Source organism: Grus americana, chromosome 10 (genome assembly GCF_028858705.1).
Source record: "Grus americana isolate bGruAme1 chromosome 10, bGruAme1.mat, whole genome shotgun sequence".
In the NCBI taxonomy this organism is placed as follows: Eukaryota; Metazoa; Chordata; class Aves; order Gruiformes; family Gruidae; genus Grus; species Grus americana.
Window position 1 is genome coordinate 8,528,847 of NC_072861.1, and position 27,798 is coordinate 8,556,644.

Sequence of the window (27,798 nt, forward strand, 5' to 3'; positions counted from 1 at the left end):
AGGTGAGCCGCAGCGCGCCTGCGCCGCGCCTGCAGGTCGGCCGCGGCCTCCATCCGGGTACTCGGCGGCCCGGCCGGGCGGGGGGGTTTCATTGTGCGTGCAGCTGCCGCGCTCAGTCGCTCTAAAATGGCCGCCGCCGCCTCGTCTCCCGCCGCCTCGGGGGCTCCCGCGGCACCTACCGCCCCGGCGGCGGTGGCGGCGCTGCCCCCCACAGAGAGCAAGAAGATCACCGACTTGCGGGTCATCGACCTCAAGTCGGAACTGAAGCGGCGCAATCTGGACATCACCGGGGTGAAGACCGTGCTCATTTCCCGGCTCAAGCAGGTGAGAGGCCGGCACAGGCCGCGGGGGCCAGCCTGGCCCTGCCTGACCTGACCTGCCGAGGGCCCCGGCTCGCCGCCGCTGGCCGCCAGGCTTCGGGGGCGGGGCCCTCGCGGCCCCGCCGGCTGCCCCCGGTGTGGGGGGCGGGACCTCTCCCTATACCGCCGCCGGCGTCGGTGGAGGGGCGAGGGTCTCCCGTGACCGGGCGGTCCCGGCCGCGGCGGCGGCTGGGCGGCACGCCCCGTTCGGCTGCTGGGGTGGGGGGCAGCGGCTGGGCTGAGCCGGGCTCCGCGTCTTAGTTGGCGGAGCCGGGGCCCGCCTGCGGCCTTGCGGCCCGCCCGCCACTCCGAGCGCTGGAGCTTGTTGGGCGGCCGCCGGGGCGAGCCCCGCGGCTGGTTGTTGCTGTAGGGTTTCTTGGTTTCCCTCCCTCCTGTTTTTGTGCTGCTCGTAATGCCATCGTGGATGTTGTAGTGGCCTTCTAGTGTTAGGTTTCTAAAGAGAAGTGTGCCGATCCTTGATAAGCTGTCCTTTGAAAATGTCATTTTAACAGCTTAAACTCCCGCTGTTATCATTAGCGTTCTCTCCCTCTCCTCTAGCTTTAAGTGAAAGGTCTAGCCCGAAGTGTTTTATAAAATACTTTTGAGATGGGGGAAAAAAGTAATTGTTGGGCTCACTGACTTCTGCTGAAGTCAAATTGTCTACCTTCCCACTGAAATACATAAAAATTTTTTTTTTTTTGTCTCATTTAGGCAATTGAAGAGGAAGGAGGCGATCCAGATAACATTGAAATAACTGTTTCAGCTGACACGCCCACCAAGAAACCAACTAAAGGCAAAGGTTAAAATTTATTGATATATTTTATATTCTTAAGTAATTTTTGTTGCATATATCACCTTAAAGAAGGAGCGTGGAACTGTGGCGTGTAGTTTGGATACAGTTGTGACTCTAGTGTTTATGACTTCTGTCATGTAAGACATCTTTTGCCTTACTTTTCTGTTGTCAGTCATTGTACATAGGCAATGTATAGTGGTGCTTGATATGTATGGAAAATGGGTGAGTTGAGATGTGTTATGAGGTGGGGGCTGTACTGCCCATAGATCCTGGAGATTTGTGCTGCGTGTGCTGAGGGTGTGTAGATGATCTGTGAGATCTTTGAAATATGCTGTGTTAACAGAGATCCTGAGCGTGGAGTGTTACACGTGCAAAATTGGTTTAGGAGCTGTTGTGTGGTGATGGGTCTGGGTGTCTCTGTACTGTCCAAGAGTATCTGCAACCGCAAAGGGAGAACTAAGAGGCTGTTTAACCATGAGAAGGTGCTGGACCTAGGTTAGTGATGAGTGCACAATAATCGTGGTAGGGGGTCACTGCCTGAAGAGGACTGTGTTATGTGATTTTTTTATTAGCATACTTTTTACTGAAGACAGAATTTATGAATAGGAATTTCCTGAATGGGCTCTGATGGCTCACTGTGAAATGTCTAACTAAGAAATTTTAGTTTTTCTATTGTGAAAAATAATTACTTATATTCTATACTGATCTACTTGGCAGTGATTGTGTTGGCTCTCTTTGCATAAATATTTAAATACTGGTTTGTGAGTTTGGGTTTGGGGGGATTTTTGTTTGGATTTTTGTTTTCTGTTGTTCTGGGAGCATCCATAATCAAGTAATACTGGGAAAGGAAGTGTCTGGTTTATGCATAGCATTCTTCATTGAACATACATTCTAAGAATGTTCATACATGTGCTATAGATACCCCTTTTGGAAAGGATCAGTCTTATACTGCTGTCACTTGTCTTAGGCTGAGTTTTGTGGTCAAAGTGATTATTCACGTTTTTGTCTGATGCTGTGAATAGGGAATTTAATAATAAAATCTATCTGCTTGGAAAGTTTGAATAACTTATCTGTAGTTTTGACACACTAAAAAAGTGAAAGGAAATAAACTGTTTCACAACGTGGTTTCATTTACTTCTGTGACATTACTTTATTCCCTACTCTGGAAAGGTAACTGATGCTTAAGAAAACTACATGGAAGCTAAATAAGGAAACATTTCCATGATTTTTCATGTAGAGATCTAAACAGCTACTTGTTCTGCTGTGGTGAACACTTCTCTTATCTGTTGCTTTTCATCCTCCTGTTCTCCAAACTAATATCATCATGTGCATAATGTTCTTGAACCGGCTTCTTGTTTAGTTATACCATTTTGCTTCTGCAGAGGTAGTTTGCCTACTAGTGATGCTGCTGCCTGAGGCAGGGCTTCAGTAGCTGTTCCCCGCCACCTCTTCCGTGGAATTGAATCGTAAGGCGTACGTGTGATGTATACATTCTTGGTAAATCTCAAAGTAAAATACAACCTTCATGGAGTTCTTATCTGCTCACTTTGCAAGCTCAAGAGTTTTTCCTCATTACTTTTTGGATTATGAAAGTCTTCTGAGCATATTTTGTGCCAGAAGTATGAGAGGTTCATGCTTTATTAATCTTCAGGTGTGGAACAAGAAAACCTCACTAATGTGTCTGAGGAAAATCCTTTTTGATCTTACTGATTTACTTCTAACTGTATGAAAGAATATATTACTTCTTTTTAACTGTTTCTTGTATTGTTAACTGCTGATTCTGATGTTATCTCCCTCTGGTGCTTTCTGCTGAAATATGTTACTGGTAACTAGAAAGTATCCTTCAAAACTTGGAAATCTAGCACTTCAAAAATCCATTCCCTAGAAAATCCATTCACTAGAAACTTTCAAAGGCATGTGGGAGACGCATGCCCATCAACTGAATTCAGTAGGACTGAATTTTTGTTTAATTATCTCTATTCTCCTTGTACTCTTGACTACAAGTAGTGTTGCCTCCTTTACTGATTTTGCTTACCAGTTGCTCTAGGCCTTTTGCTAATGCTTGCTTCCCTCCCACCCCACAGCTTCAAACTAATACTAATAGGTCTTTAATTATTTTGCTGCTGTCCAGCAGTAAAATTAACAGCACTATTAGTCTGATAGTATTTTTTTCCCCATGATGCTATTGCTGTACAAAGGAGGGTAGGAATATTAGATATTTATTGGAGTTAAAAAGAAAATACAGCTTCAGAAAAGGCTAGGGAGTGGGAGTAATGGATAAACGTCCTCACAGCAGCCAGAGAGAGGTAAATGGGAGGGAGGAAGGAGGTTTCCTTTCCGAAAAATCCTGAACTTCTTGAGATGGCTGTCAGTTTTAGATCTGAATGTGTTTTGTAGCCAGTTTTACTGCCACTCTTAAGGTCTGTGGGAAAAGTGATACATCTCATTCCCTAGCACTGTCTGCTAAAAAAACTTGATCTTGAAATTGATGCAGGCTGAATTTAGAGAGGGAATTGTGTGTGTGATATGTTTGTTTTCCCTCTTGTCGCTTTTTTGCATGTATGTTAACAAAAATAGAGAAGAATAGGAATGGGGCTAAGAGTGGAACTTAACTTCATAGAACAGGATTTTGTAATGGCCTGAGAAATTGATTTATCAACTGAGTATATACTGCAGATTTTTACTGGGCTGTGTCAAGCTTTTGACAACGATGATGCAAAGTCAAATTGCTATGAGATAGGAAAGAAACTTCTGTAAAACACTATGAGTAGAGGAATAAGGCCTTGACTAAACTGGTTTGAATGTAGACCTTTCTTGAAACAAACAGCAGCTTGCCAGTGTCCCATACCAAGTTCTGCAGCATAAGATACTGTTTTAAATGTGACTCCTTTTTCATACAGGGCATTTACTGACTTGCCCAAAATTGAGATAACACAGAGGGAGCCATGTGGATCTTCATCAGGAAAGTGTATAATCAGGGGATTTTGCATCACAACTTAAAGAATGCTTGTAGAAGGATTCCGTAATCCAACAAGAATCCTTAATCCTGTATGCAATGTTAGTCAAAATCTAACACTTTTTCCAGAAGTTAATTTAACTAAAAAATTGAGATAAAGAACAAATGCAGAACAGCTAATCAGAAGAGCTATACAGGTGAGGTCAGTTGGTTTTGCCAGTTAAAGTTTGAAAGCTTAAAGATGAAATAAATACCAAGTGTTCCATCTTTAATGGCCTCAGCTGTGTCTCTCCACCCTGGAATTTAGTAGCTATGGACAAATTTCTTTTTTTGTAAAAAGATGACAGTATCTAGAGGAAGTTACTTTACTACTGGTATGAAATATTTTTCAACTGTTTCTGATGTGAACATTCCTTTCAAGTATATGCAGTCAGAAATATTGTAGCGTATTGATACATCATAACTTGGTAATTGAAAGTTACTTTTCTGCCAAGTTTTGGAATTAGTGTGGGTGAAGAACAGATTTTAGGCTACTCAATTTTAACCTCAGAGTATGTGAGCAAAGATGTTTATTTGCTGCTCTTCAAGTTTCTAAGGTCAGTTAGACACCTATTACTTTGCGTCTTAAGTATCCCTTTAGTTTCTGACTGAATTTCCAATTTGACAATACTGTTTCTTAGATCAATGTTGACAGTGGCTGGCTTATACTATTGCCCAAATAATGTTGGCTTCTTTTTTTTAAGTAACTTAATAGTTTTAATATACCCAACACCTAAGTTGTATACTGTTGGCCTTCAAAAGGAGAGTGGCGCGGGGGAGACAATCTGTCATGATCTCATCTGTCCTTCAGGACTACTAAAATAACTGTTTTAACAAACTGTCAGTTTATTATTTCTTCTTCTGAGTTGTTCGCATCCATTATTATAGTTCTGTGATTTGATTTCTGAAACACTGTGCTGCACAGCAAGCTTACCCAGAGGTAGATCAGAGTTCTTCTGCCCAGTCACTGGACGCTGCCCAGTGAATTATTGCTGGAGAAAGATTAGGGATTCTCAACTGCACTGAAAGTAGGTGTCATGTTACATACATGACATAAGCTGCAGGGTACTACCACAAATGCCTTGATTATAATCTTGAATAACCTGAGCTTTCAATTTTTTCTAAATTATTTTTCAGAATAAACTTTCTAAATGAGACTTCTTCCTGAGCTTTGTTGACCTGCTTTTTAAAATTCTTTTTTTTTTTTTAAGGCAAGCAAGTAGCTATTTTGTCATGTCTTCTCAGTGGCTGGTTTTGTTCATCTGCTTTGCAGTTGCTAAATAAAATAGTAAAGACTGAAAAGTGACTTCTCCAAATGTTCTTGGGGGGCGGCGTGGGGGCGTGCCCTTGCATGCAGTGCTGTTGCACAACTGATTATGCCCCTTAATGTTACAAGGCATGTCTGTCTTTAATTAAACTCACAACGTAGGTTTGTTAATTTATTGTTATTTCTAGGTATCTGACCAGTGGTGTTCAATCAGTCTATATATCCATGCAAAATTTTAAGTATTTCTGTCAAGATTGAACCAACTGTCGAGACCCTACTCTTTCTCGAGTGTTTTACTCAAGATAGTGAAGTGAATATGTTCTCCTCTTTTGAGGAAAGATGTATGTAAACTATTTGTAAATTGAACATTCCTTTTAAACTAGACTTTCTTCTTGTATGTTAATGAGTAGATGATGTATAGAAGAATCTTTCTCTGAAGGGAGGGAATTATTAAGCTAAAATACCCAAACTCACTAGCGATGACAGAAATTTAAGATATTGTAAGTTGTAATCAACACTTGAGAATAGCATGCACGCTGAACCTTAGAAACACTTTGAATAGTTAGTTCCAATATTGGAAAGTTGTTTTCATCATCTAAATTATGATACATCATGCTTTATTGAAGCGAGGTATAAACAGTGTACAATAAACTGTAGGTAAGGCTTCTATGTGCTCTCAGATAGGAAGTATTTGGCAAGATTACTTCTTCCTAAGTAATTTAATTAACATCAGGGTGAGTGATAACTCTAATGAGCAGCACTAGAAAGTGTTAAGCATGTTTAATCATATGATTATAAATGATGGCAAATATTACAAACAAGTTGGTGATTCTCTAGAGGGTATCTGACTTTGCAAAGTACATCCTTTCTAAAAACTGTAAATGACTAAGAGTAGCATCCTGCAGATACTGTAGAAGACTTAAATATTCTTGTTTCCCTATGATACCATTTAAGAATACTGAAATGTAACAGGATAATTTACTTTTGTTAATACTGTGGCAAATTATACTATTCAAATTGCAGCAGACCTCTTAACTAAGTAATGCTATGAAGAGTTTATTCCATTGTAAATACTTTCTTTCCTCTTCCTCCTTTTTGCCTCCTGTCCCATGTTTTTGATGACTTTCTAGCGTCATGTACAACAGAACCCTGTTGGGGGTTTCAGCAGGAATACCAGAAGAAATGCAAACACTAATTCTTCCAAAATTTTATGCTAAGAGTATCACGCTACTTCTGCATGAGATGCAGATGTCTAGTTTAAGACTTGTCTAGCTTACACTTTTCTATAATTCTGTATACACTCAGATAGCCTGAATTCTTCATGTAGAGGACCATGAATAGGTAGAACAAGCTTATGCTACTGTAAGGCTTGTAAATGAGATGAAAGGTAAACCTGCATAATGTTAAACCAACATTTTAAAGATGTTCCAAATCTTCTACTTACTTCTGAGGAGAATATTTGTTCTCTATGTAAATAGTCTGTTGCAATTTTATGGTGTGTAGCAATTGCGATTGCCAGAAAAGGGATTGAGCGTGGCTTATAAAGGAGTGCCATCATTCCAAGGTAAATTAGTATTTGTGGTGTTAGGCACCCAGATTTGTGGTGAGTGCTGCTTACACCACTGACGTTTTCAATAGTCACTGCATGGATAAACCTGTACATAAATTTTGTCATGTGTTGACAACTTGTATGACTTGAGACCTGCTGTGCTGTTCTGGTTTTTGGCTGGGATAGAGTTAATTTTCACAAGAAGTTGGGAGGGGACACAGCCAGGGCAGCTGACCCAAACTAGCCAAAGGGGTATTCCATACTAGATGACATCATGCTCCTATATAAAGGGGGAAGCTGGCTGCGGAGGAGACATTGCTCTGGTTCTGGGAGGTAAGCAAACTGCATTGTGTATCACCTGCTTTGTATATCCTTTTATAAGTGGTGGTGGTGGTGTTTGCCTCTCCCTTTGCTGTCCTAGTAAACTGTCCTCATCCCAACCCACGAGTTTTCTCTTCTGATCCTCGTCCCCATCCCACCGTAGGGGAAGAAGGAGTGAGGGATCAGCCACATGGTGCTTTAGCCGCTGGCTGGGGCTAAACTACGACACATGCCTATTGTCTGCAGAAGGTCTGGCTGTTCTGACTGTAATCGTTAATGTACCTTTTAATCTCAGTTATTTTCCTCAAAGTGATACCGGTCCTGAATAAGTTCACAGAAACAGTCAGCTTCTGAGAGGTGTTTGTTGCAATCTGTCTTTAGTTACATGAAATTATGAGCCATGTGTGCCTTCCAGTAGCCTATTGTGGATGAGTATCAGTGTGGAAAAGTTTTGAATTTTTGTGGATGCTGGCTTTTTGGCAAGTTACTGCACCAACATCTGAAAACTATCTATATTGGAACCTTGAAGTGCTACTTTTGAGCAATGTGACTCTCTAACCAGATCAAAGCAACCCAAAACACAGAACTGAGAGGGAAAGCAAACTTCCTACTACTTTCTGGCTTGAAGCTAAGAAGTGAACATCATTGTTCAGGTCTCCTTATGCCTTGGAATACCTTGGGTACCCATAGTAAATGGGACTTATTGCAAAGAAAAACAGACACACTAAAGAAAGGCTAACGAAAACATGTATTCCTGTCTGGCTTAATCTAGCAGCAAACAAAAGATATGGACAGCTTCATTACTGAAAAATATAACTTCCTCTTGATGAGGACACGTCAATAAAATACAGTTCTCCAGTTGCCATTACAGAATGATGACTAACTTGAGGTAGCTTTGTCAATTTTTTTTTCCCCTGTTCCTTATAATGTCTGGGTCTAGTTCACCTGCCAGATTTCCTCAGGCAAAATGAGTGAATTTAAATAGCTTTCATGACAGTACATGTTAGGTAGTTGCTAAATATGTCTAGCATCTGCTGTGCATGTTTGCCTGTTTTGTGTATGCTTAGCTGGATATGGGATGCGGGAAAATCTTGGACTTTCAGATTTAACAAAGTAGAGAACTGAAATGTGAGGGGGGTAAAATAGAAAACAGTTGAATGTGTGTAGAAATCCTTGCTGTGTCTCACTGCTTTTTATTTATATTGAAGATATCTGTGACTGTAGATTCTATCACAGAGCGCTAAAATAGTAATACAACATTTGGGTTAGTCTTGCTTTCAGGCATCAGCTGTGATGCACATCAAAACCTGTCCTTTCCAGGGTAAGTGCACTCCTCTTTCTGAGGAAAGCTAGCTTCCATAAGTATACCTGTGCTGCTGGCTTTTTGCACCAAAATCTTACAAATCTATTGCATTACAAATATAAAACAGGAATGTTTTGTTTATTTTAAATGAAGTAAAGTCAGCGGTAAGTTCTCTTTTTGCATTTAGATCTGAGTGTTTAGATCTCTTGTTTGCCATGTGTCTTTTCCTGGAGACTAGTGGGTGTCTGAACTCAACAATATGCTGTATATACGAGTACTGTCAAAGGGCCACCTTTCAGCGAAATGAGTAAAACCAACTGGAATCTAAGCAAAACCAAACCAGTAGTCTCTTCTTGCCCTGTAGTTAAGCAGTTTCCAGCTTTGAAATGTAATTTAAGAGATGTGTATGAAAGACTGTAGAAATTAATTGCTGACAAAAATTGACTATTCTAGGTAGCAGAAATGTCCGTATTGTACCAAACTTCAGCTTATGTTTTGCTTTTCTATTCTTTTGGAATATCTGTAGAATTGATTTAATCATTCATTAGAGGATGAAGGGATGAGGGAAGACGTGATGACAAAAAAATAAAGCGTTAAGTGCTGATCATGACTGCCATCTCATTTGCATCTTGAATTGACATTGAGTTTCAGTAGAAGATAGTAAAGCTGCTAACAGAACTGCTTTTGTACCTTGAGCTACTGAAAACCATTGCATAGGCTAATCTTTGATAGAATGAATCAGAGACACAGCATGCCATTCAAAGGGTGTGTTTGTGTGGAAATATTTATAACTAGTGTTCTTTGGTCTTGTTTTTGCAGAAGATTAAGGAAATGCAATGAGTTCCAAAGGAATTGTGGCTAGTTGTCATTTCCATAGAGCCATCTTTATTAGAGAAAAGTGTGTGTGTGCTGGAAGAACAGCATTCTTCAATGGAACATGCCCTTAGTACAATAAAGAATATGTAGAAAACCCAAGGGTTTCACCTGACTCGATTCTTCTGCTGATTGTTCCCTCTAGTGATGAAAAGCACTGAAAAAGGTGACTTGGAGAGGCTGCGCGATTGCCATATTTGTGGGTACTCAAAACCACAGCTAGATAAAACCCTGAGCAATCCAATCAACTTGGAAGTTGGCTCTACTTTTGGGCACGAGGTTGGGTGGACTAGATGACCTTTAGAGGTTCTTTCTAACATAAATTGTTCAGTGATGCTAATTATCCTATAACGTAAGGCCTTTCCAAAGTCTTAAGTCATAAAGTCAAGTTAACTTCAGTAATTCTAGAAACATACACTTTAATGTTCTCCTGAATTCCATTATTACTCAAAGTAGAAGGATTGGTATTAAAATTACTAACTTGGATGTAACTGCTTGTTTATGCAGCAGTGTTGATTGTTCATGTTCACTCAGCTGACGTTTTTTCTCCTTGCCTTAAAAATACTCTGTTTTGGGAGGGTTATATTATAGCAAACAGTTCAGATAAACTTGAGCATATAGAGAATAATAGACTCAGGCCCAACACATAATCAGTATTGAAACAGTCTGCTTTATGTAGCAGCTCTAGTCATTAGCATATCCTGTCGTTTCAGGTAAAAAGCAGGAAGCTGATGAGTTAACTGGTGATGCTTCAGTTGAAGAAGATTCCTTTGTCAAGGTAATCAAAGTATGTAAATTTTTTTCACAGTTTATATTTAAGTTCGATGTTTGGCTTTATCAAAAAAAGCTTCCATTTTCTTTGCACTAATTTATGTGGAAATTTGGAGCATTGTTTTTACTGTGTTCACAGCTGTGATGCTCAAGGGTGTGAGGGGTTTTAAACATGCTATGAATTTTTATTATGGATGTGATACAGTATTTTGCAGAAGAGGGATTCTAGCAGTTGATTTTTCAGAATGTAGCCAATACCCTTAGTTATGCCAAATATTTGTTGTTTGCACCAAAAGGATAGTGAATTGGAGAATCAAGATGCAAGTGACCAAGATGGAAATGATGAATTAAAGGACTTCAAAGAATCTGTTGAAGATGAGAACTTGAATTCTAAAGAACTACCATCTGCAGAAAAGAAAAAATACCACAACCTGGATCCAGCAGAGACAACAGAAGATGCAGAAAAGGATTCTGAAAGTCAGGTACTTTGTTGTATTTTACACGCATTTTTATCAGCAAAATCTACATTTTTCTTAGTGTGTCTGTATTCCTAGGAAATCAGAACTAGTTTTTCAGTTTGTCTTGCTTATCTCTAGAAGATAATTTGGTACTTTTTTCTTTATGTTCTCCTTGACTCGTGTTTGAATAGTCCTGAAACAAATGTTGCATTAATTGATAAAATTCTACCACAGTCCATACAGAGTTCCCAAGTGGTCCTTTTCCCTGGTACTAATAGTGGCATACATAATCTGAATGCTGAACTAAAAGATGCAAGTCACGAGAACTGTTCGTTGATGTTCACCTTATTGAGTGTATATCCACTTAACTAAAATGTTTTCTGAGTTAACTAAATCTCTTGACTCTCTGAATGTTTAAGTGTCTTACATATAGTTTACTGAGCAAGTCCGTTTTATGTTCTCATAGGAAAATGAAGGTCAAGACATAGAGGATTACGCTTTTCCAACTGTCCATGTAAGTTCCAAATCAATTCTGTTAAGCTGATTTTCATGCCTATTTAGTTGGAAAAGATCACTTCAGAGTGGCTTTTTGTTCCAGCATGCATCTTAGAGAGTCAGATGATGTAATGCAGTAAAGGTAAACGGTATGGAAGCTTTCATTCATATTTTTATATAATGCAGATAATTGTGACTTCCAAATAAGGTGTCCTATTTAAAGGCAAATTCCTGTCTACGATTTGAGAGTATTCAGTGCATAGACTTAGCAAGGAATATTTGTTAAACTCTCTTAAAAACACTTCAGACTGCTATGCCAAATGCAAACATAGTATATACAGCCTATACAGGAGTTGAGAACTGATGTTTTAACGTAGAAATTTGCCTTTGGAGAATGTTTGGCGGGGGGAGGGTGCTGGGTTGTTTGGGTTGTTGGGTTTTTTGGTGTTTTTTTGGTTGGTTGGTTTTGGTGGGCTTTTTTAATACTAACATCTGTAACATTTTTAAGTTTAGAAATTCATTCTGAGTTACATGGAATTTATGTCTGAAAAGGGACATCTCATACAGCATGTCTTGCTCAGTAAGGTTAATGACAAATAAGTAAATACCTATTAAAATAATGGTTTCATTTTTAAGTACTTAGTGGAGGAAGTCTACCTACTTTCTGACTTCCATCCTAAGCTTTTAAAGCTAATGATGGATTGCTTGCATTTCACTGAAAGTAGTAAACAGCAGTGTAATATCCATTCTGAAGGCTTTAGCAAGACATGGGGCAGTTCAGAAATGTTGAGTTAAGGGGGTGAAAAAAATAACTCTGCGTTCCAGCCAATTGCTAACTACAAGTATTGCAGATAGATAGCACTGAAGTTTCTTACAAATTTTCAGTGATTTGACAAGGGCGGTGCACAGGCTTGGTTTCTAGATCATCTTTTCTTTGGAAACAGTTTTCAGTTCATTAATTTGCCTTCATACTATAGAAATTCTGTGGAAGGTGTGAACTGTTCTGCTTAAAGTTCTAAAGTAGGAGACATTTAGTCTTGACTTCCTTTTCTTCCAGGATGGTGAAGATGAAGAAAATGAGAAAGGTATGTTTAAAGTTTAATAGAGTTCAAAGCTCTTTAGTCTAGTAGAGCAGGCAACTTTCTCTTGCAATATTCAATCTCTTTACTAATACTAGGCTTGTCTCCAGTACTAAGTATCAATTGTCTCCTTATTAAGCTCAGCATCTGGAATTATTGCAGTCAGTGGGTTTATTTCACTCTAAGAGTGATTTTACTCTTAAGAGTTGATTACAGTAGTTATCAGTTACTGTGGTGGATGTATAATGTAGTTGTAATACTATGATTCTTAATGAAAAAACCATAGTATTCAAGGACTCTGATTTTAATATACGGTAAGTCTTGATGCAGAAGCTTCCAACTTGCACTGCAGTAACTGATGTTTAATTGGGTGAAATGATACACCCTTACACTGAACCTGAGCACCCAACAATTGTATGGACCATCATATGCTTGGCTTACTGTCACTTAGAAATATCAGTTGTATATTGGATGGTAAAACAAGTGTTTGGAAACCTGTGGAGTGGCTACCTTTTTTTTAAGCTGTGCTCATTAGTGAAACTATAGAAGGAATGTAATGCATTTGGGCAAACAGACTTCCTGGACAGAAGTCTTAAGGATTCTACGTATCGTGGACTAGAAAGGACATGGAGCACCATCACTTTACACAAGATGGAATAAACACATTACTGAAGTTTCAGGATAAAACTACAGACTCCATGTTTACGAGGGACCCTATGGCTGAAGTGTCTCATCTGCACAAATCCAAGAATATGGTTGGAGATGCCTATGTGGGACTGAGATGGAAAATCTGTCCAGTGGATGAAGACTGAGAACCGTTTGTCTACGAACTCTGGATTAAAGCTCACTTCTCCGTTTTCTGCAGCAGCCTTGTACAGCGAACTTGACTGCTAAACAACTGCTTAGAAGGGAAAAGCAAAAGAGAACACCAGCGTGGAAGACTGACTGAAATTCTCCAAGACTGTAATTCTTTCGGATTTGGGAAGGTTAGAAGTCCTAGAACCAGGAAGATTCAAAGACAGATTAAATCAAACTGTGAGCGTCCAAAGCAACTATTTTCTTCTGGAACACTAAATCCTAAACTGGAAAATGGATACTTCTTATGAAGAACGGGTATCTCCAGGATGGAACCATATTCTCCTCCCTCCTAATGTTTTGGTATTTGTCTCTAGAAAATGTGTTTTGCCATGAAGAATAAGTGATCCTGGGTAAAGGATTTATATTTGTGTTAATACACCTTGTGTTTTTTTCTAACCTTCCATCAGTGCTAATAACTGGCTTTGTATTTTCTAGGTCCTATTCTAGCTTATGCATATGAAATTGTTTAAACTTCTTGTTTTGCCATATTTATTCCTGTTAAATCCTCTTAGATAAAGCAGGTTCTGGTGATGGTACACAAGAAGTATCTAAACCTCTTCCTTCAGAAGAAAGCCTAGCTGAGGCTGATCACACGGCTCATGAAGAGATGGAAGCTAACACCTCTGTGAAAGAAGCTGAGGATGATAACATATCGGTTACAATCCAGGCTGAAGATGCCATCACTCTGGATTTTGATGGTGATGACCTCCTAGAAACAGGTAAAAATGTGAAAATTACAGATTCCGAAGCAAGTAAGCCAAAGGATGGGCAGGATACCATTTCACAGAGCCTGGAGAAGGAAAGCAAGGACTATAAGATGACTGAGAACCATAAAGATGGTAAGAAGGAAGACTGCGTGAAGGGTGATCCTGTCAAGAAGGAAGCCAGAGAAAGTTCAAAGAAAGCAGAATCTGGAGACAAAGAAAAGGATACTTTGAAGAAAGGTCCCTCGTCTACTGGGGCCTCTGGTCAAGCAAAGAGGTTTGTTTTTCTATGTCAGTTCTTTACGATACTGAGTACCAGCATTCAATAAGATCACTCTGCATTAAGGGGGTAGCAGCAAGAATCTTGTAATTAGTATCCTATGCTCCTGCCTATAAATTTTTTTGACCGCCATAAGTTACTTTTTAAAATTCAAGATCTTCGTATAGACACTATGTCCTACTGATTGCATTGTCGAATTGTCAGCATTTATTTATTTTTTTCAAATTGACGATTTTTTTAAATGTCCTTGTGATGATGGTAATGAACAGCTATCAGTTCTAAGAACACAAAATGAAGTCAAGTCCCCGTCCTGAAATCTGGAGAAGATTGCCATATATCCACTGAATAGAGTTGTCAGAAAATCTAGATCTTCAGGCATCTTGGGGAAAATCAGTGCAAGAATCCATAAGGGAATCATTTGTTCAAATATACAGTCTAGCCCTTTTTTATTTTTTGAAATGTTAACTTGTCTATTAGTATTAGTAGTATAAAAAGCAACACTTACCAAATTCTGCATTTTCAACTTTCTTCTGATTTTTAATTTGCTTCTCTAGCTCTACTAAGGAATCTAAAGAAAGCAAGACAACATCAAAGGATGATAAAGGTAACTATTACAAATTAGGGTAGTATTGTCTTGGACTAAATGCTTTCCTGTCTGTGAAGTTGCTTGCCACGTACTAAAATGTCTTATATAACTGAACTCATCCATCTGTAGTAAATTATACTAGGGGTACGGTAGTCATTAGCTGTATGTATGTGTCTGTATGGGGTTTTGCACATTATGCCAGATCAAAAAAACTTATTCTAAAGACTCAATGAAAATATATTCTTCTATGTCAAAAAACCTTTGGTAGCAAATTCCACTTAATGTTTCCTAAGTCTTTGTTTTGATGAGAAGGTGTAATTTTCAGATATGCCAACTGTGATTTACATGCAACGTTTGGGTTGATGTTATACACAGAACAAGCAAAAAATAATTGCAAGTACTTGAACATAACGCCAATTAATTTTTTTGTCTTGTTTTTAATTGTAGCTCATTTTTAAATAGTCAACTCTCAACCAAGTATAACAGCTGAGAAGCCAGCTAGCAAAAATTGCACTTGTGACTGTTTAGTGGATAAAGTTGGACCTATTTGTCTATCTTTGAGTTTCCGTCTGTTACCATAAAAGCCTGTGCTATGATTACAAATTCAGTGTGGAGCTCAAGAGCACATTAATGTCACCAGTTGTACTGTTGCTTCACAGTTGAACAAATGCATTTGTATAAGCTCACGTGTCTTCTTGTTTTGCCTACTACCTCTCTGCCAAAAACCATTGTCACAGAATCTCTTGCATATCACTAATAGATGAATGGAACTTTACCTGATAAATGAATTTCTGAGGAGAAATTTTTTGTGACAGACATAATGTAGTCTTCTGCAGATATGTCGTGGTTTTGTCCTAGCTGGCAGCTAAGCACCACGCAGCCACTCGCTCACACCTGCGCCTCCCACCCCAAAGAGGATGGGGAGGAGAATCGAAAAAAAAACAACAAACCAACATGTGGGTTGAGATAAAGACAGTTTAATAGGATGACAAAGAAAGAGAGTAATAGTAGTAGTAGTAGTAATAATAAAACCCACAGGTGATGCACAAATACAATTGATCACCACATGCAGAAAGAAAAAAACCAAAACAACCCAATGCCCAGTCTGTTTCTGAGCAGCAGCTCTGCCTCCTGGCTAGCTTCCCCAGTTATATACGGAGCATGCCATCGTATGGTATGGAATAACCCTTTGGCCAGTCTGGGTCAGCTGCCCTGGCTGTGCTTTCCCAGCTCCTTGTGCACCTGGCAGGGTGTGGGAAGCTGAAAAGTCCTTCACTTACTGTAGACACCACAACTACCTAACAACAACTAAAAACATCAGTGTGTTATCAACATTATTCTTGTACTAAATCCAAAACACAGCACTATACCAGCTACTAGGAAGAAAATTAACTCTCAGCCAAAACCAGGACAAGATACATGTTTCTGTGTTGTAAGCATATAACTATCATGAAATTAAATGAAGATACAGCAAATCTGCTTTCATGTAGCATATATGATAACTGTAGTAGTATCTATCATAAGGCTGTCTTTAAAATACATAGCCAAAGCCAGTATAGTGGCTCTTTAATGATATTCTAAGTGTATCACAGTTTATCAAGATATCTAGGCTTATCAAGATAATCCTAGTTTGCGAATAACTGAGATTTGTTGCCTTTTATTCTTAGTTCATCTTGATGCGTTGAAGAAGGAAAACTACAGTTTTTCCTCAGGGTGGTTGAATTACCTTTTAAAACTCTGCATACCACCAGATTTTCCAACTGTTTAGGTGGAGATCCAGTTCTGGTCTTGCCTGTATGACTGGCTACATTTTAACATACTCAAAAGCAGTTCATACGTTTAGCAGCAAACAACAACAAGCTGAACTAAATAATATAAGATTAGAAGATGCTGGGAATAAGATTACATGAATCTCTTTAGTTCTTAGTTCCATGTTGTTGCAAAAATGGCTAAGATATGGCAGGGGGTGTTGGTGTTTAAGGCACATAATATTTTTCTGGCTTTTCTTTAGTATTTTCCTTAGTATGTGGGAAATCATTTTGCTGGTTTGCATCCAGTTCTACATACAGCAGTATTTTTAAAAAGCTGCTCTGGATGGAGGGCAGATACTTCAAGAAGTTGTGGATATTGGCCACGTTATTCTGGAGGCTGGGATTAACTAAGTCTCCTCTATTTATGCTTCTGCCATCTCTTTGGTAATGTGAGTAGTGTAAAGACATACCAATGAAGAACAAATGTTGGGTGCTAAAAAAATTTTCTTCGATGGAAGTTATTGATAAGAAGCAGAGGTTGAAGCTAAATGTACGTACCCAAATGAGGGGTAAAGCATGCCTTTAACAAAGAACTGTATGATTTTTCTAGCTCTGTCATTTGGGTATGAGTTAGCTAAGCTGTTGGTCTCAATACACGGGTAAATGAATGAAATCTTATGGCATATATTTTCTTTATATAGAAGTCTTTTCAAGAAAGGTAACCGGATAAACAGTTACTTAAAGGTAACAGGCTAAGTTTCTCTTTTCAGCAACAGTTTAGTTCAATATTCATGGTACCTGTGCCTCCTTAATTTTTTGGCTGTTTTGTAAAACTTGTTTCAGGAAGTGCAAGCAGTGTTAGTGGTAGCAGTGGAAGTTCGACTAGAAACCTGTGGGTTAGCGGACTGTCTTCCAACACAAAAGCTGCTGACTTGAAAAATCTCTTTGGCAAATATGGAAAGGTATTTCATGGGGTGTGATTCAATGTGTGTTGTATGTGTCTCTTCCTCCTCCTTTATTCAGTTACAGAAATTGAGTAATTCTTTATTTAAATAAAAGTCTGAGATAAAATGTCTAACCAGTGTAATCTAAAAAAATGCAGTACTTTCACCATCTAAAGTAAGAGTGCATGCTTACAGGAAGAACCATGTGTTAATTTTATAAGATTTTTTTATCTTCCTGTTGAGGTAAGATAGATGTAAAAAAAAAAATGTCACAAATATGATTGGTTAGGACTGGCTTTAAAAAATTTTTAAAAAAAATACGTAACAATGGTTATGTTTTTTTTGCAGCAACTGTATTTAACAATGAATGTAAGATAATGTGCTAACCAGTGAAATTGTAATATAAACAGTCTTTAAAACCTGCTGATTTGGGAGACTTCTTAAAATGTGTTCTGAGGGCTATGAATGGGAAAAATAGGTAAAAAATGTGACAGCTAATATCTGTTCTTTTAAGGACTCTTAATGATTTAATGTATTTTTTTATAGGCTGCTTAAACTAAGTCTCTTTTCCTAGATTTTGGGTTAATTTTAACATACAAATTCCATAGGACAATGCAGAATCCATATAAGCTAAGCAGTCTTCTGAAAACAGAAGTTTTTGTTGCAGTTGTTCTCATTTTCTCAAAGGAGTTGCTGATAACTATGTGAATTCATAGTGTTTGTATAAGCCTGTGCAGTTGTGAAGTTATTGCATCTTGGGAACTACTTAGAACCTTAGCACTGTGAATATGAAGTACATGTACTGATTATTGCAGATCTGATTTTTCCAATGAATTTAGTAGGTGACTTTATTTAATGTCTTCACAAGTGTTGAAACCTGAGAGTATATTTTCTTAAAACTTCCAGTTCTTTGTCTGTTTTTGCTGTAAAGATGCTTGGTACCTGTATTTACTTAGCTTCCCAGTTTTAAATTAATTGGGAAATATTTAGTTTCTAAACAACTGTACCATTACAGGGTGCTAGAAGGATAAAATTGTTGCATTGTAGCATGACTACATTAAGACGACTGGCTTCAGTAGTTATAGAAATTCTAGCAAGGAGCAGAAACACAAAGCTTAATGCTTTCTCAAGAAGCAGGTGTCAAAGAGCTGGTGGCTAAAATTGCTTAATTGACACATTTGCTAGATGCCTTTGAAGAATTGGCATCCCTATTAAGTTACTACATAATACTGCTTATACCTTCCTGCTGTTAATTGGCAGCTGTTGACTTTTTTGGGGGGGTTAATCTGTCAGAGATGAACAGTCAAATTCAAATCAGTGGTATTTCTAGGAATGAATTTTGACAGTAACTGTCAAAAAAAACATTTAGATAATGTGCATGAGGTTGTGAGTCGTCAAAAGAGGATGTAAGAATTAATATGCCTTGATGTGAAAGCTGAGATAAAGTTCTCAAAGCTGCAGCTTCCTGTGGAATTATATGCTTTTGAAAACTTGGAATGTCAGCCTTTCTGGGGGGGGGGGGGTTTGTCGTTGGGGTGGTTTTGTTGTTTTGGCTCTTATATCCTAGGGTAAAAATATTACTGGAATACCATCACTTCCTTACTTGAGATGTCTCTCAAAACCTAAATTTCACCTGTTTATGTAGGTGCTTGGTGCAAAAGTGGTCACAAATGCACGAAGCCCAGGAGCAAAATGTTATGGCATAGTAACGATGTCTTCTAGTACAGAAGTGGCTAGATGTATTGCACACCTTCATCGAACAGAGCTGCATGGACAACAAATATCTGTTGAGAAAGTAGGTTTAATAAGATTAAAACTTTTCCCAAAATAGACTATCTTATGCAAGAATCTGTATTAACCTCTTTGCTTTTTGGAAAAAAAAATACAGGTGAAAGGCGATCCCTCGAAAAAGGAGTTGAAGAAGGAAAGTGATGAGAAATCTGGTTCGGGTAGAAGCACAGGAGATAAGAAGACTGCATCGAGTGATAAAGCCAGCAAGTAAGAAGTTTCAAGTGTCTTCTGCAGTTGTGAAAATCCTTTAAGTTGAATCTTCCTCATTGCATTTGTGTGGTTTTTTTTTTTTCCTAACAAGAACGCCGTCAACCAAAAAAGAAGAAAAGAAATCTGAGAAATCTGAAAAAAAAGAAAGTAAAGAAACCAAGAAAACAGAAGGTAAAGATGAGAAGAGTGATAATGGAGCAAGTGGCCCTAATCAAGAATCCACTAAAAAAACTGAAGAAAAGAAAAGAATAAGTATGCAATATAGCCATGTTTCCTCCTGTTGAATCTGTGTGTCTGACTTGTTTTGGGGGCATGTTCTTGCTCTTACCAGAGACCAGATGATTAAACACCTGTTCTTTTTTAGACTCCAGTAACATGTCTTACTTTAGAGCTGATGTTAAAGCTTCCGTATTTTATGTTATTAATTATGGACATGTGCTGGTATACTTCTCGTACCAGTAACAGTTCAATTTAGAGATTTAGATATTTCACCAGGGAAAATCTGTAATAGGCAAATAGGGATATGTGTGTGTTTGTTTTAAATCTTTTTTCTTCTTCTTTTTTTTTTTTTCTCCCCCCTTCACTAGGTGGTAAAAGCCCAGGTCAAGTTGTAGTTTTAGACCAAACAAAAGGAGACCAAGGCCACACTAGGACAGTTAGAAGGGGAAGGTTTGATAAAGTAAGTATCTATAGATTTGATGCAATCCTTATCTGATTTGATACTACCTTACAGTTGATACTTTCACTGAAGAGTCAATAAACTGTCACAAACTGTTAAGCTTAGATAGAAGCTTCGTATGCTTTGGGATAGCTAAGTAGTTAATGATACTTGAACACAGCATCCAGAAATCTCCCTAAATGAATGAGACTTCTGAAATAACCATTGTAATCTCTATCTATAGCCACAGATATTGAGGAACAAAGAGCGTATTATTCAAGATAAAGTGAAATTCAGGGAATACAGGGGTAGAAAGGATATCTTGCCTTTTGAAAAGATGAAGGAACAGAGATTGCGAGAACACATGGTTCGATTGGAAAGAATACGACGAGCTGTTGAACTCCGAAGGTAGTAATTCAACTTTTTGCTAAAGGCTATTTTATACATTTATTGATCGGATACTATATTTGGAAATCTAATTAGAATGCATTCTGTCAAGCCTTTTACTCAGATGTTAAAGTCTGGGACTCTAACAGTATCTTTATATGAATTAACGGACTCCAAAATTTTTGTTTAATCTTTTAATAGCCATATTAAACACATAGCTTAGTGTTTGTTATGGGGGGGGGGGGGGGTGTATCTCATAAGTGTTTCTGCATGCCAGTTTTCTTTTTGAAAAAATTAGAAGTTGACTAGGAGATGTGGCCAAAAATAGTGTCTGGGGTTTGGTTGGTTGGTTGGTTTTTTAAACTGAGAACTGTTGTATATCTAAATGACAAATCAAGTATAATACAATTTTGTCCCTTTAAATAAAAGGCCTAAATGGCTACACTGTTCTATTCTGCTCTTTTCATACTGCCAAAAGGTTGCAAAGGATTTAAATGACTTGTGGTGTTAGCTGGATTTCCCTAAACAAAGGAATTCCTAGCAAGCATAAAGCTTAAAAGAGAAAATGCCTTTCCTGCTTCTTGTAAGCTGTACTATAGGTGGGAAGAAGGAAGCAAAATGAAGCTGTTGACGAGTATACATAACCTGTGCAAGTCAGAGTGGTCATGTTATTCTGTCTTATTTTTGGACAGAAAACAATAAGTAAATTTTTTGTTAGCTTGAAGAGGGCAAGAGCTAAAATAGCAAGTATTTTCAACATGCAAATCATATTCTTTGCTAAGCTGTTGTTATTGTCTGCAGGATGACAACATAGGAATATGAATCCAGCATAAAATACATCAAGAATGATGATTCTTGATATAATGTTTCCTAGTATCTGCTGTCTGCTTAAATGGTTCTGTAGAATATGCTAAAACCAGTTTGGCTTTGGGGCTAAAAGGAGTAGGCTTCTGATACCAGGACTTCTGTCAAGAGCTTACTCTCAAATAGTTGGGTTTTTTGGTTTGGGTTTTTTTTTTTTTTTAATGTCTATGCCTAAGGTGATGTTAGTTTTGGTTGAAAAAGGTTTTCAGGTGAGTTTCTGCTACCTCTTTTTTTTTTTTTTTCTTTCTGTAGGCGAAGAGAAATCGCTGAGAGAGAGCGTCGTGAGAGAGAACGCATACGAATAATGCATGAACGAGAAGAATGCTTGCAGAGAGAAAGGGAACGATTAGAAATTGAAAGGCAAAAACTAGAGAGGGAAAGGATGGAACGGGAACGTTTGGAAAGAGAGCGTGTTCGTATTGAGCAGGTGTGCATATTTATATTTTGGATTATAGTGTGATACCATTTTGGAATATAACCCAGTTTGCACTTGCGGTGAATTTTTCTCTTCACCCTTCCACCCAGGCCGTAAAAGAACCAACCAAACATTATGTAATCCAGGAACATACAACAACAGTAATCTTTATCTTGTTTGCTTAACTTGTGAGTAATTTGATGGCAAATTCTTGCTACTGGTTTATGCAGTGTCTATACGCGTCTGTAAAACTGAAGTACAGCAGATCACATTGCCTACATTAGTCTTCCATAATTTTAGTAGACTTTTCCTAGAAAATGTCACTGCAAACTTAATGAGATATGTTTCTGGGCAACAAATATAGTAGCAATACAAGAAATTACCTGGAGATATTTCTGTCTAACAGCCAGTAGCTTCTCCTGATCTGTTGTCTGCTATTCTAGGGAAGTATTCCTTATGTGCTTTAATCTTAGATGCCATCCAAAGGTGAATTGTATCAGATAGCCTTTAATAGAAAACTATCAAGTATTAATTCTGTACACTTGCTAACTGTTCTATAGGTATCTCTAATAAAGAGCTATTTCGTTGTTTTTATTCACCCTTCTCTTTTCTGGTAGGAACGTCGAAAGGAAGCAGAGCGTATTGCTCGTGAAAGGGAGGAACTTCGTCGACAACAGCAGCAACTTCGTTATGAACAGGAAAAGAGGAATTCTTTGAAACGTCCACGTGATGTAGATCACAGGTAATTTAATTCTCAAACCATTGTTTTACAGCACTTAGTAAAAAGAAACAGCTACCAGCTTTGTGTCAGACTTGAAAATGCATTTGTACCTGAAACAAGTCTTCACAGAATAACTGGATTTCTGGTATTTGTTTGTTTTTGATGTCGGTTTATGCCAAGCATGAAACATACCTTGTCTGTAGGAGGGAGTTTTGAAATAAGATAAGCATCCCGTGATTTAATTCTTACTGTACGAAAAGAGCATAACGCAATTCCTGTGCAACATGCTCTAAGTGATCCTGCTGTAGCAGGGGGATTGGACTAGATGATCTCTAGAGGTCCCTTCCAACCCCTACCAATCTGTGAATTCAGTGCATTTGCTGAGAAAAACTCTTCTGCCTTAATGGTTGAAACTTCTAGCTGCTGCTTTGTTAAGATTTCACATGTCTGTTAAATGGATAGTTCAGCAAGTCAAGGTGTTTTATTTTTACTGAAGCTGATGACATCTATCATTTGCTGTTTGAGCCACATGAACTGGCTTTGATCTTTATTTGATTATAAGAATAGGCCTGAGACCTTAGCCATAAAATCAACATACCAGTGGTACAATGGTGTTAGCTGTCATGGTAGATACGGTAGCAGAACACTAATATTTCTTCACCAGAGGAATAAAGACAGTTTCATTTTTCAAGGCTACTGATTATACACTTTAATATCTCCCATTCTTATCGTAGAGACTCTGTACCTGAATGTTTCTTGCAAGCAAGGCTGTGATACTATTTCCTACACTATTCGTTCCTGAAAAATCTGTTCTGATTTGTGGGTATTTGGAGTTGGTTGGTTAGGGTTGGGTTGGGTTTTTTTCTAGAAGGCTATTTTCAAGGCAAAATTTTGCTACAGTGATGTTTTTGTTGGGTTTGTTTGCTTGTTTTTTAAACTGCCCAACATGGTATACTATCGCTTATATTTTATTATATTTTATTAATATTTTTGTCTCTTTAATTTGCAATTCAAACAGAGGGACGTTTGGGTGTTTTGTTTTTTTTTTTCTTGAATGATTTTGTTCACTACTATTTAAAGAGTCTACCTTTGTTAGTGGCTTTCCGAAGGTCAAATGAGCATCTTTAAAACAGACAACCAACTGTTAACAATTTTCTGCATTTTAAGCCTTTATTTGGATACATGTAACTGATGAGGGTTCATTTGTTTTGCTTAAAGGAGAGACGGCCCTTACTGGAATGAGAATAAGAAGATGGCTCTTGATACAGATGCACGTTTTAGTCATGGTTCAGATTACAGTCGCCAGCAGAACAGGTTTAATGATTTTGATCACAGAGAACGAGGACGATATCCAGAAGGTTCTTCTGTTCCATCATCATCTTTTGATAGGTAAGTTTAGATAATAGGCCAGGTATTTGCCTGCCAACATCTTTGAGGATTCTGCTCTTAACTGTTCAAAATTTAAAACGGTGCTGAAGGCTTTATGCAGTTCTGATGTAATAGAATTGCAGTGGTGTCCTGAAACTTCTCGTGTCTTGAGGACTGGCTGTTTATATCATGGAATCTACTCCACTTTTCTCTGAGGACTTTAAATTAGCTGCCTGGTGGTCTCTTTTGAGTGACATTTTGAAAGAATTTTTGTGACACAAAATTTTTTCACATATAGTCATAAGTGGGTTCCACTGGATTAGATCTGTCCTACTTAGTAACTCATCTCCTTAAGAAGCAAGGCTAAAAGCAACTGATTTAATGAGAGTTAAGAACATTACTTGCATGAATTACATTCATCAGGGTTCATGCAACTGTGTAGTAAATGCTGGTTATGGATCAAATTTCACCTTTCCCCTAAACAACTCTAATAAGCATTAAGACCACATAATTGTAGCTTCTGGACTTCTGCTTTTATGGTGCAATGAACTAGAATTCTATTTTCTAGCTGACTTGAAGGAATCTAGCATTCCCTCTGCTTGGTACTAGGCAAAACAGAGGCCCTACAATTCCTTAAATTACACTGACCAAAATGTGAACAGATAAATGCATAAAGAAGTGTTAAACTGGCTGTAAGAACTCAAGCTCAAAATTACAATTGTAGAAATAAATATAATTTGGGGTGGGAAGGATATTTGAGATATATAGTAATAAACGTGTAATATAAAGATGAATAATATGTTTGTATATTCACGCATGCGCTTACATATGCAGAGGAATGGGAAAATGGGAGACAAGCGAATGACTTCTTCCTACTTTAACAACTTAGGCGAGAACGTTTTGTAAATCAAGGTGAAGCAAAAAAGACTCGCCCAACAGCACGAAGAGAAGAGCCAGGGTTTGAGAGGTATCCCAAGAACTTCAGTGAGTCCAGGAGAAATGAACCACCACAACCCAGAAGTGAACTTCGAGATACAGACAGACGAGAAGTGCGAGGAGACAGAGATGAAAGAAGAACAGTGATAATTCATGACAGACCCGAAATACCACATGGTCGACATCCAAGAGAGACTGGCTCAAATCCACCTAGGCAAACAAATTGGAAGAGCGAGGGAAGCATAAGCACGGACAAACGGGATGGCAGGTAAATTTGCTGGCCAACCAACAAACTAGTGAAGGTACTGATTCTTGTAGAATTTATCCATAGTAGCAGTTCCTCCAAAATTGATGTGTAAAGAGAGAACAGACCCTCCAAAAGAATGGCGAAGTCACTTTCCAAAAGCATTAGAAAAAAAATTGTGTAGGTTGTCACATGTGCTAAACTTCATCTGTAAACTTGATGCTGACTCCCAGCAGCCTATTCTTAATCATGTGTAGCAACATATAGTAAGGAGCTTTATGTGCGAGAATGCAGATGCAAACAATTAACATGTAAGCTTTAATTAGAGAGCCACACAGATCTAAAAGAATGTTTCTAAGAAGCTAACTGCAAGTTGCCAGGAACCTGAAAAACAAAAAGGAATCTTTGAAGTCTACATGTGCTATGCTTTGGTACCAGTTCTATTATACTGAAACCAAAATTTTGATAAAAGCAATTTTTACAGAGGCGAGAGGCCAGATCGGTCAGGAAGAGAAGTGTCTGGACATGCAAGAGGTGCGCCTCCTGGTAGCCGTAGCAGCGCTTCTGGGTATGGAAGCAGGGAAGGAGAACGAGGCGTGATGGGAGAAAGAGGTGGAGGACAAGTGAGTCATCTTCTTGTGTTTGTGTGCACGAGTGAGACACTGGAAAATGCAAAATCACACTGGGGAAAATGACCGTAGAGTATCACATAAATTGTTAGCAAGCATTCTGGCTATTTTCAAGTTACTTTATTTTAAAGGTTCTTTCTTGTTGGGGTTTTTAATAAGCCAAGAAATTGCAGACAACATACCCAATTCTTCTTGGGTCTAGCATCTTTGGGGTAGACCAGAACAATACCTGAATGAGTTGCTGATTAGGCTTTTAGGAACTTTTTTTGTCATCCTGTGTTTTCAGGGTCTTAAACTGCACTGGAAGTAGCAGGCAGTGTAAGGTTGTCATTGTTATCTGTAATGTGATACTGAGAGAAAACCTTCTCTAAGACTTGTCTTTAAAGTCTACAGACTAAATGCTCCATGCTACTAGATCCTGAAGCATTTAAAAAACCCCAGTTTTTCTGTAGCTGTATGGAACTCGCTTGTTAGTGTTCATATGATGATCAGGGCAGAATTGGGAGTAAAGTATGAGTTCATGGAACTTCAGTCACTGTATAACCACAGAGTCACTGCAAATTAGTTCCTATTTGTTATCTAGAGTTAATTTTAACAGGACTCTTGTAAGCATGGGTTAACTGCCTTTGGAGTGAAATCTTAAAAGATGCTTGACTTTTATGTATTGTGTATATATAAGCTGCAAGCTTAACTTTCTTGAAAAGCTCATTTCCTGTTGATAACAAAATAAAATATGCCTTTCTGAAAATGACTGTCACTTTCTTACTAGCACTATAATGAGGACAGACATGTTGTTGAACGCCATAGTCGTGAAACTGGACCAAGGAAAGAATGGCATGGACCTAGTTCTCAAGGAAGTGGGTATCATGACACAAGGAGAATGGGAGATGGCCGTGGAGGAGGTGGCATGATGTCTCCACATACAAGGTACGAAACATACTCCTCTCAATTCCCCACTGAGCTCTCAAAGCGTAGTTACGCTTAGGAAGTATGATAGTCTCAACGCAAGCAGCATTACTTTCTGTGGACAGGTTGCTGCTGCACAATGTACAAACATTTTCATGTCAGCACATGGCTCCACAGTTGTATTGCTAGTGGCAGTGTTGTTCTGCTGCACAGAAGTGAGTGACTTCTTGCAAAGTCTCTTTTCTTGCATTGTTTCAAATCTCTCTGGAGACTTACAGTTTAACACTTGAGTGATGAGAAGTAACAGTGGTGTTACCTGTACACCACAAGTTTAGATACTTACTGTAACTTAATGCTTTTTCAAAACCTTTGTTTCCAGTAACTCTTCACCAATTAATAGAGTTGTACAGATCACAGGCAATTCCATGCAGAGGGGAAGTGGCTCAGGATTTAAGCCATTTAAAGGTGGACCTCCACGAAGATTCTAAGATCTACAGCTACTCGGTTTCAAGATAACTTATTGAAATCTCTTGTAAACTTTCTCCGATTAAAAACAGGAAATCTTGTCTGGAAGTCCTGGTTAAATTTTTTTAATTTAACATGATTACTTTCCTCTCAATTTTGGAGGCATTTTAATAGTTACGTTGTAATTTTGGATAGTTTTTGTGTATCTTTGATAAGCATTTTCCCTGATGCACTAGAGCTGTGTAAAAACAAATTGGAACCAAAATATTTGTTAATCCTGTATAAAAGAATAGTTTGCAGCTGTGTGCTAGTAGTTTGATTTACCAACATTAGCTCTGTGGTGTCATGCTTTAAAGTTAGCTACTTATCACAACGTATACAACTATAACCTCCATTTTGAAGGTTGTCCAGGCTATTCTCTCTGCTTTCTAATTTGTAGAGAAATAAGATTGTTCTTTCATTACTGGGTATTATGTAACCTATTTTTGCAGAAGGTACTGTTACATTGAGTGCATTTATGTGTATTCTTGCAAATGTATTCTTTTGAAATAAACCTTCATATTCTGTATAGCTTCTAGTAAGTCTTTGAAACAGTCTTCGGGAAAGGAAGACAGAATTCAAGGGATGTGTTGGGGTATAGCAAACCAAAAGATGGGTGCCATTAGCTTCCAACCAAACCTCCTTTGTCTCCTTCACTATTATTGAACTGAAAATCTAGAAGCCGCTTTAATAGCACAAGAAAGATTAGTATCAACAAATATAGAAACACTCATGGGAGGCCTTAAGAAATTTTAGCCAGCTTGCTCTTTTGCTCTTTA

At 38.3% G+C, this 27,798-nt stretch overlaps 2 protein-coding genes across 16 annotated transcripts in view; one reads left to right on the plus strand and one right to left on the minus strand.

The window, feature by feature from the left end:
- RNF111 (ring finger protein 111) overlaps nucleotides 1-294 on the minus strand; it is a 62,235-nt gene extending 61,941 nt beyond the window's left edge. For 3 of the 8 annotated variants that reach the window (XM_054837082.1, XM_054837081.1, XM_054837078.1), the window contains exon 1: nucleotides 235-257. In XM_054837082.1, the coding sequence (XP_054693057.1) occupies nucleotides 235-245 (11 nt within the window). In that variant the 5' untranslated portion in view covers nucleotides 246-257. Of the gene's footprint in view, nucleotides 1-234 lie in introns of all 8 variants that reach the window. The other 5 variants (XR_008578639.1, XM_054837098.1, XM_054837094.1 and 2 more) reach the window with 5 other exon arrangements.
- On the plus strand, nucleotides 10-27,550 carry SLTM (SAFB like transcription modulator). 8 transcript variants are annotated; one of them, XM_054837071.1, is made up of 21 exons: nucleotides 10-324; nucleotides 1,071-1,158; nucleotides 10,174-10,238; nucleotides 10,528-10,713; nucleotides 11,156-11,203; nucleotides 12,242-12,269; nucleotides 13,634-14,102; nucleotides 14,660-14,709; nucleotides 17,286-17,404; nucleotides 19,032-19,181; nucleotides 19,275-19,384; nucleotides 19,479-19,639; nucleotides 19,975-20,066; nucleotides 20,290-20,453; nucleotides 21,549-21,723; nucleotides 22,329-22,453; nucleotides 23,651-23,821; nucleotides 24,690-25,004; nucleotides 25,453-25,603; nucleotides 26,379-26,536; nucleotides 26,895-27,550. In XM_054837071.1, exons 1-21 carry the CDS (start codon nucleotides 127-129, stop codon nucleotides 27,001-27,003), a joined length of 3,132 nt encoding a protein of 1,043 aa, XP_054693046.1. In that variant the 5' UTR covers nucleotides 10-126; the 3' UTR covers nucleotides 27,004-27,550. The 8 variants fall into 8 exon arrangements, with proteins under 8 accessions (XP_054693046.1, XP_054693051.1, XP_054693049.1 ...); XM_054837076.1 differs by having other exon boundaries at nucleotides 25,465-25,603; XM_054837074.1 differs by having other exon boundaries at nucleotides 13,688-14,102.
- The last annotated feature ends 248 nt before the right edge of the window (nucleotides 27,551-27,798 follow it).

Excerpts from the sequence above, each read along its gene's own strand:
- SLTM (XM_054837070.1), top strand. The coding sequence starts at position 127 with ATGGCCGCCGCCGCCTCGTCTCCCGCCGCCTCGGGGGCTCCCGCGGCA. Across the intron at positions 14,103-14,659 it reads GCCTCTGGTCAAGCAAAGAG|CTCTACTAAGGAATCTAAAG; the intron begins GTTTGTTTTTCT and ends TTGCTTCTCTAG. Across the intron at positions 22,454-23,650 it reads CCACGTGATGTAGATCACAG|GAGAGACGGCCCTTACTGGA; the intron begins GTAATTTAATTC and ends TTTTGCTTAAAG.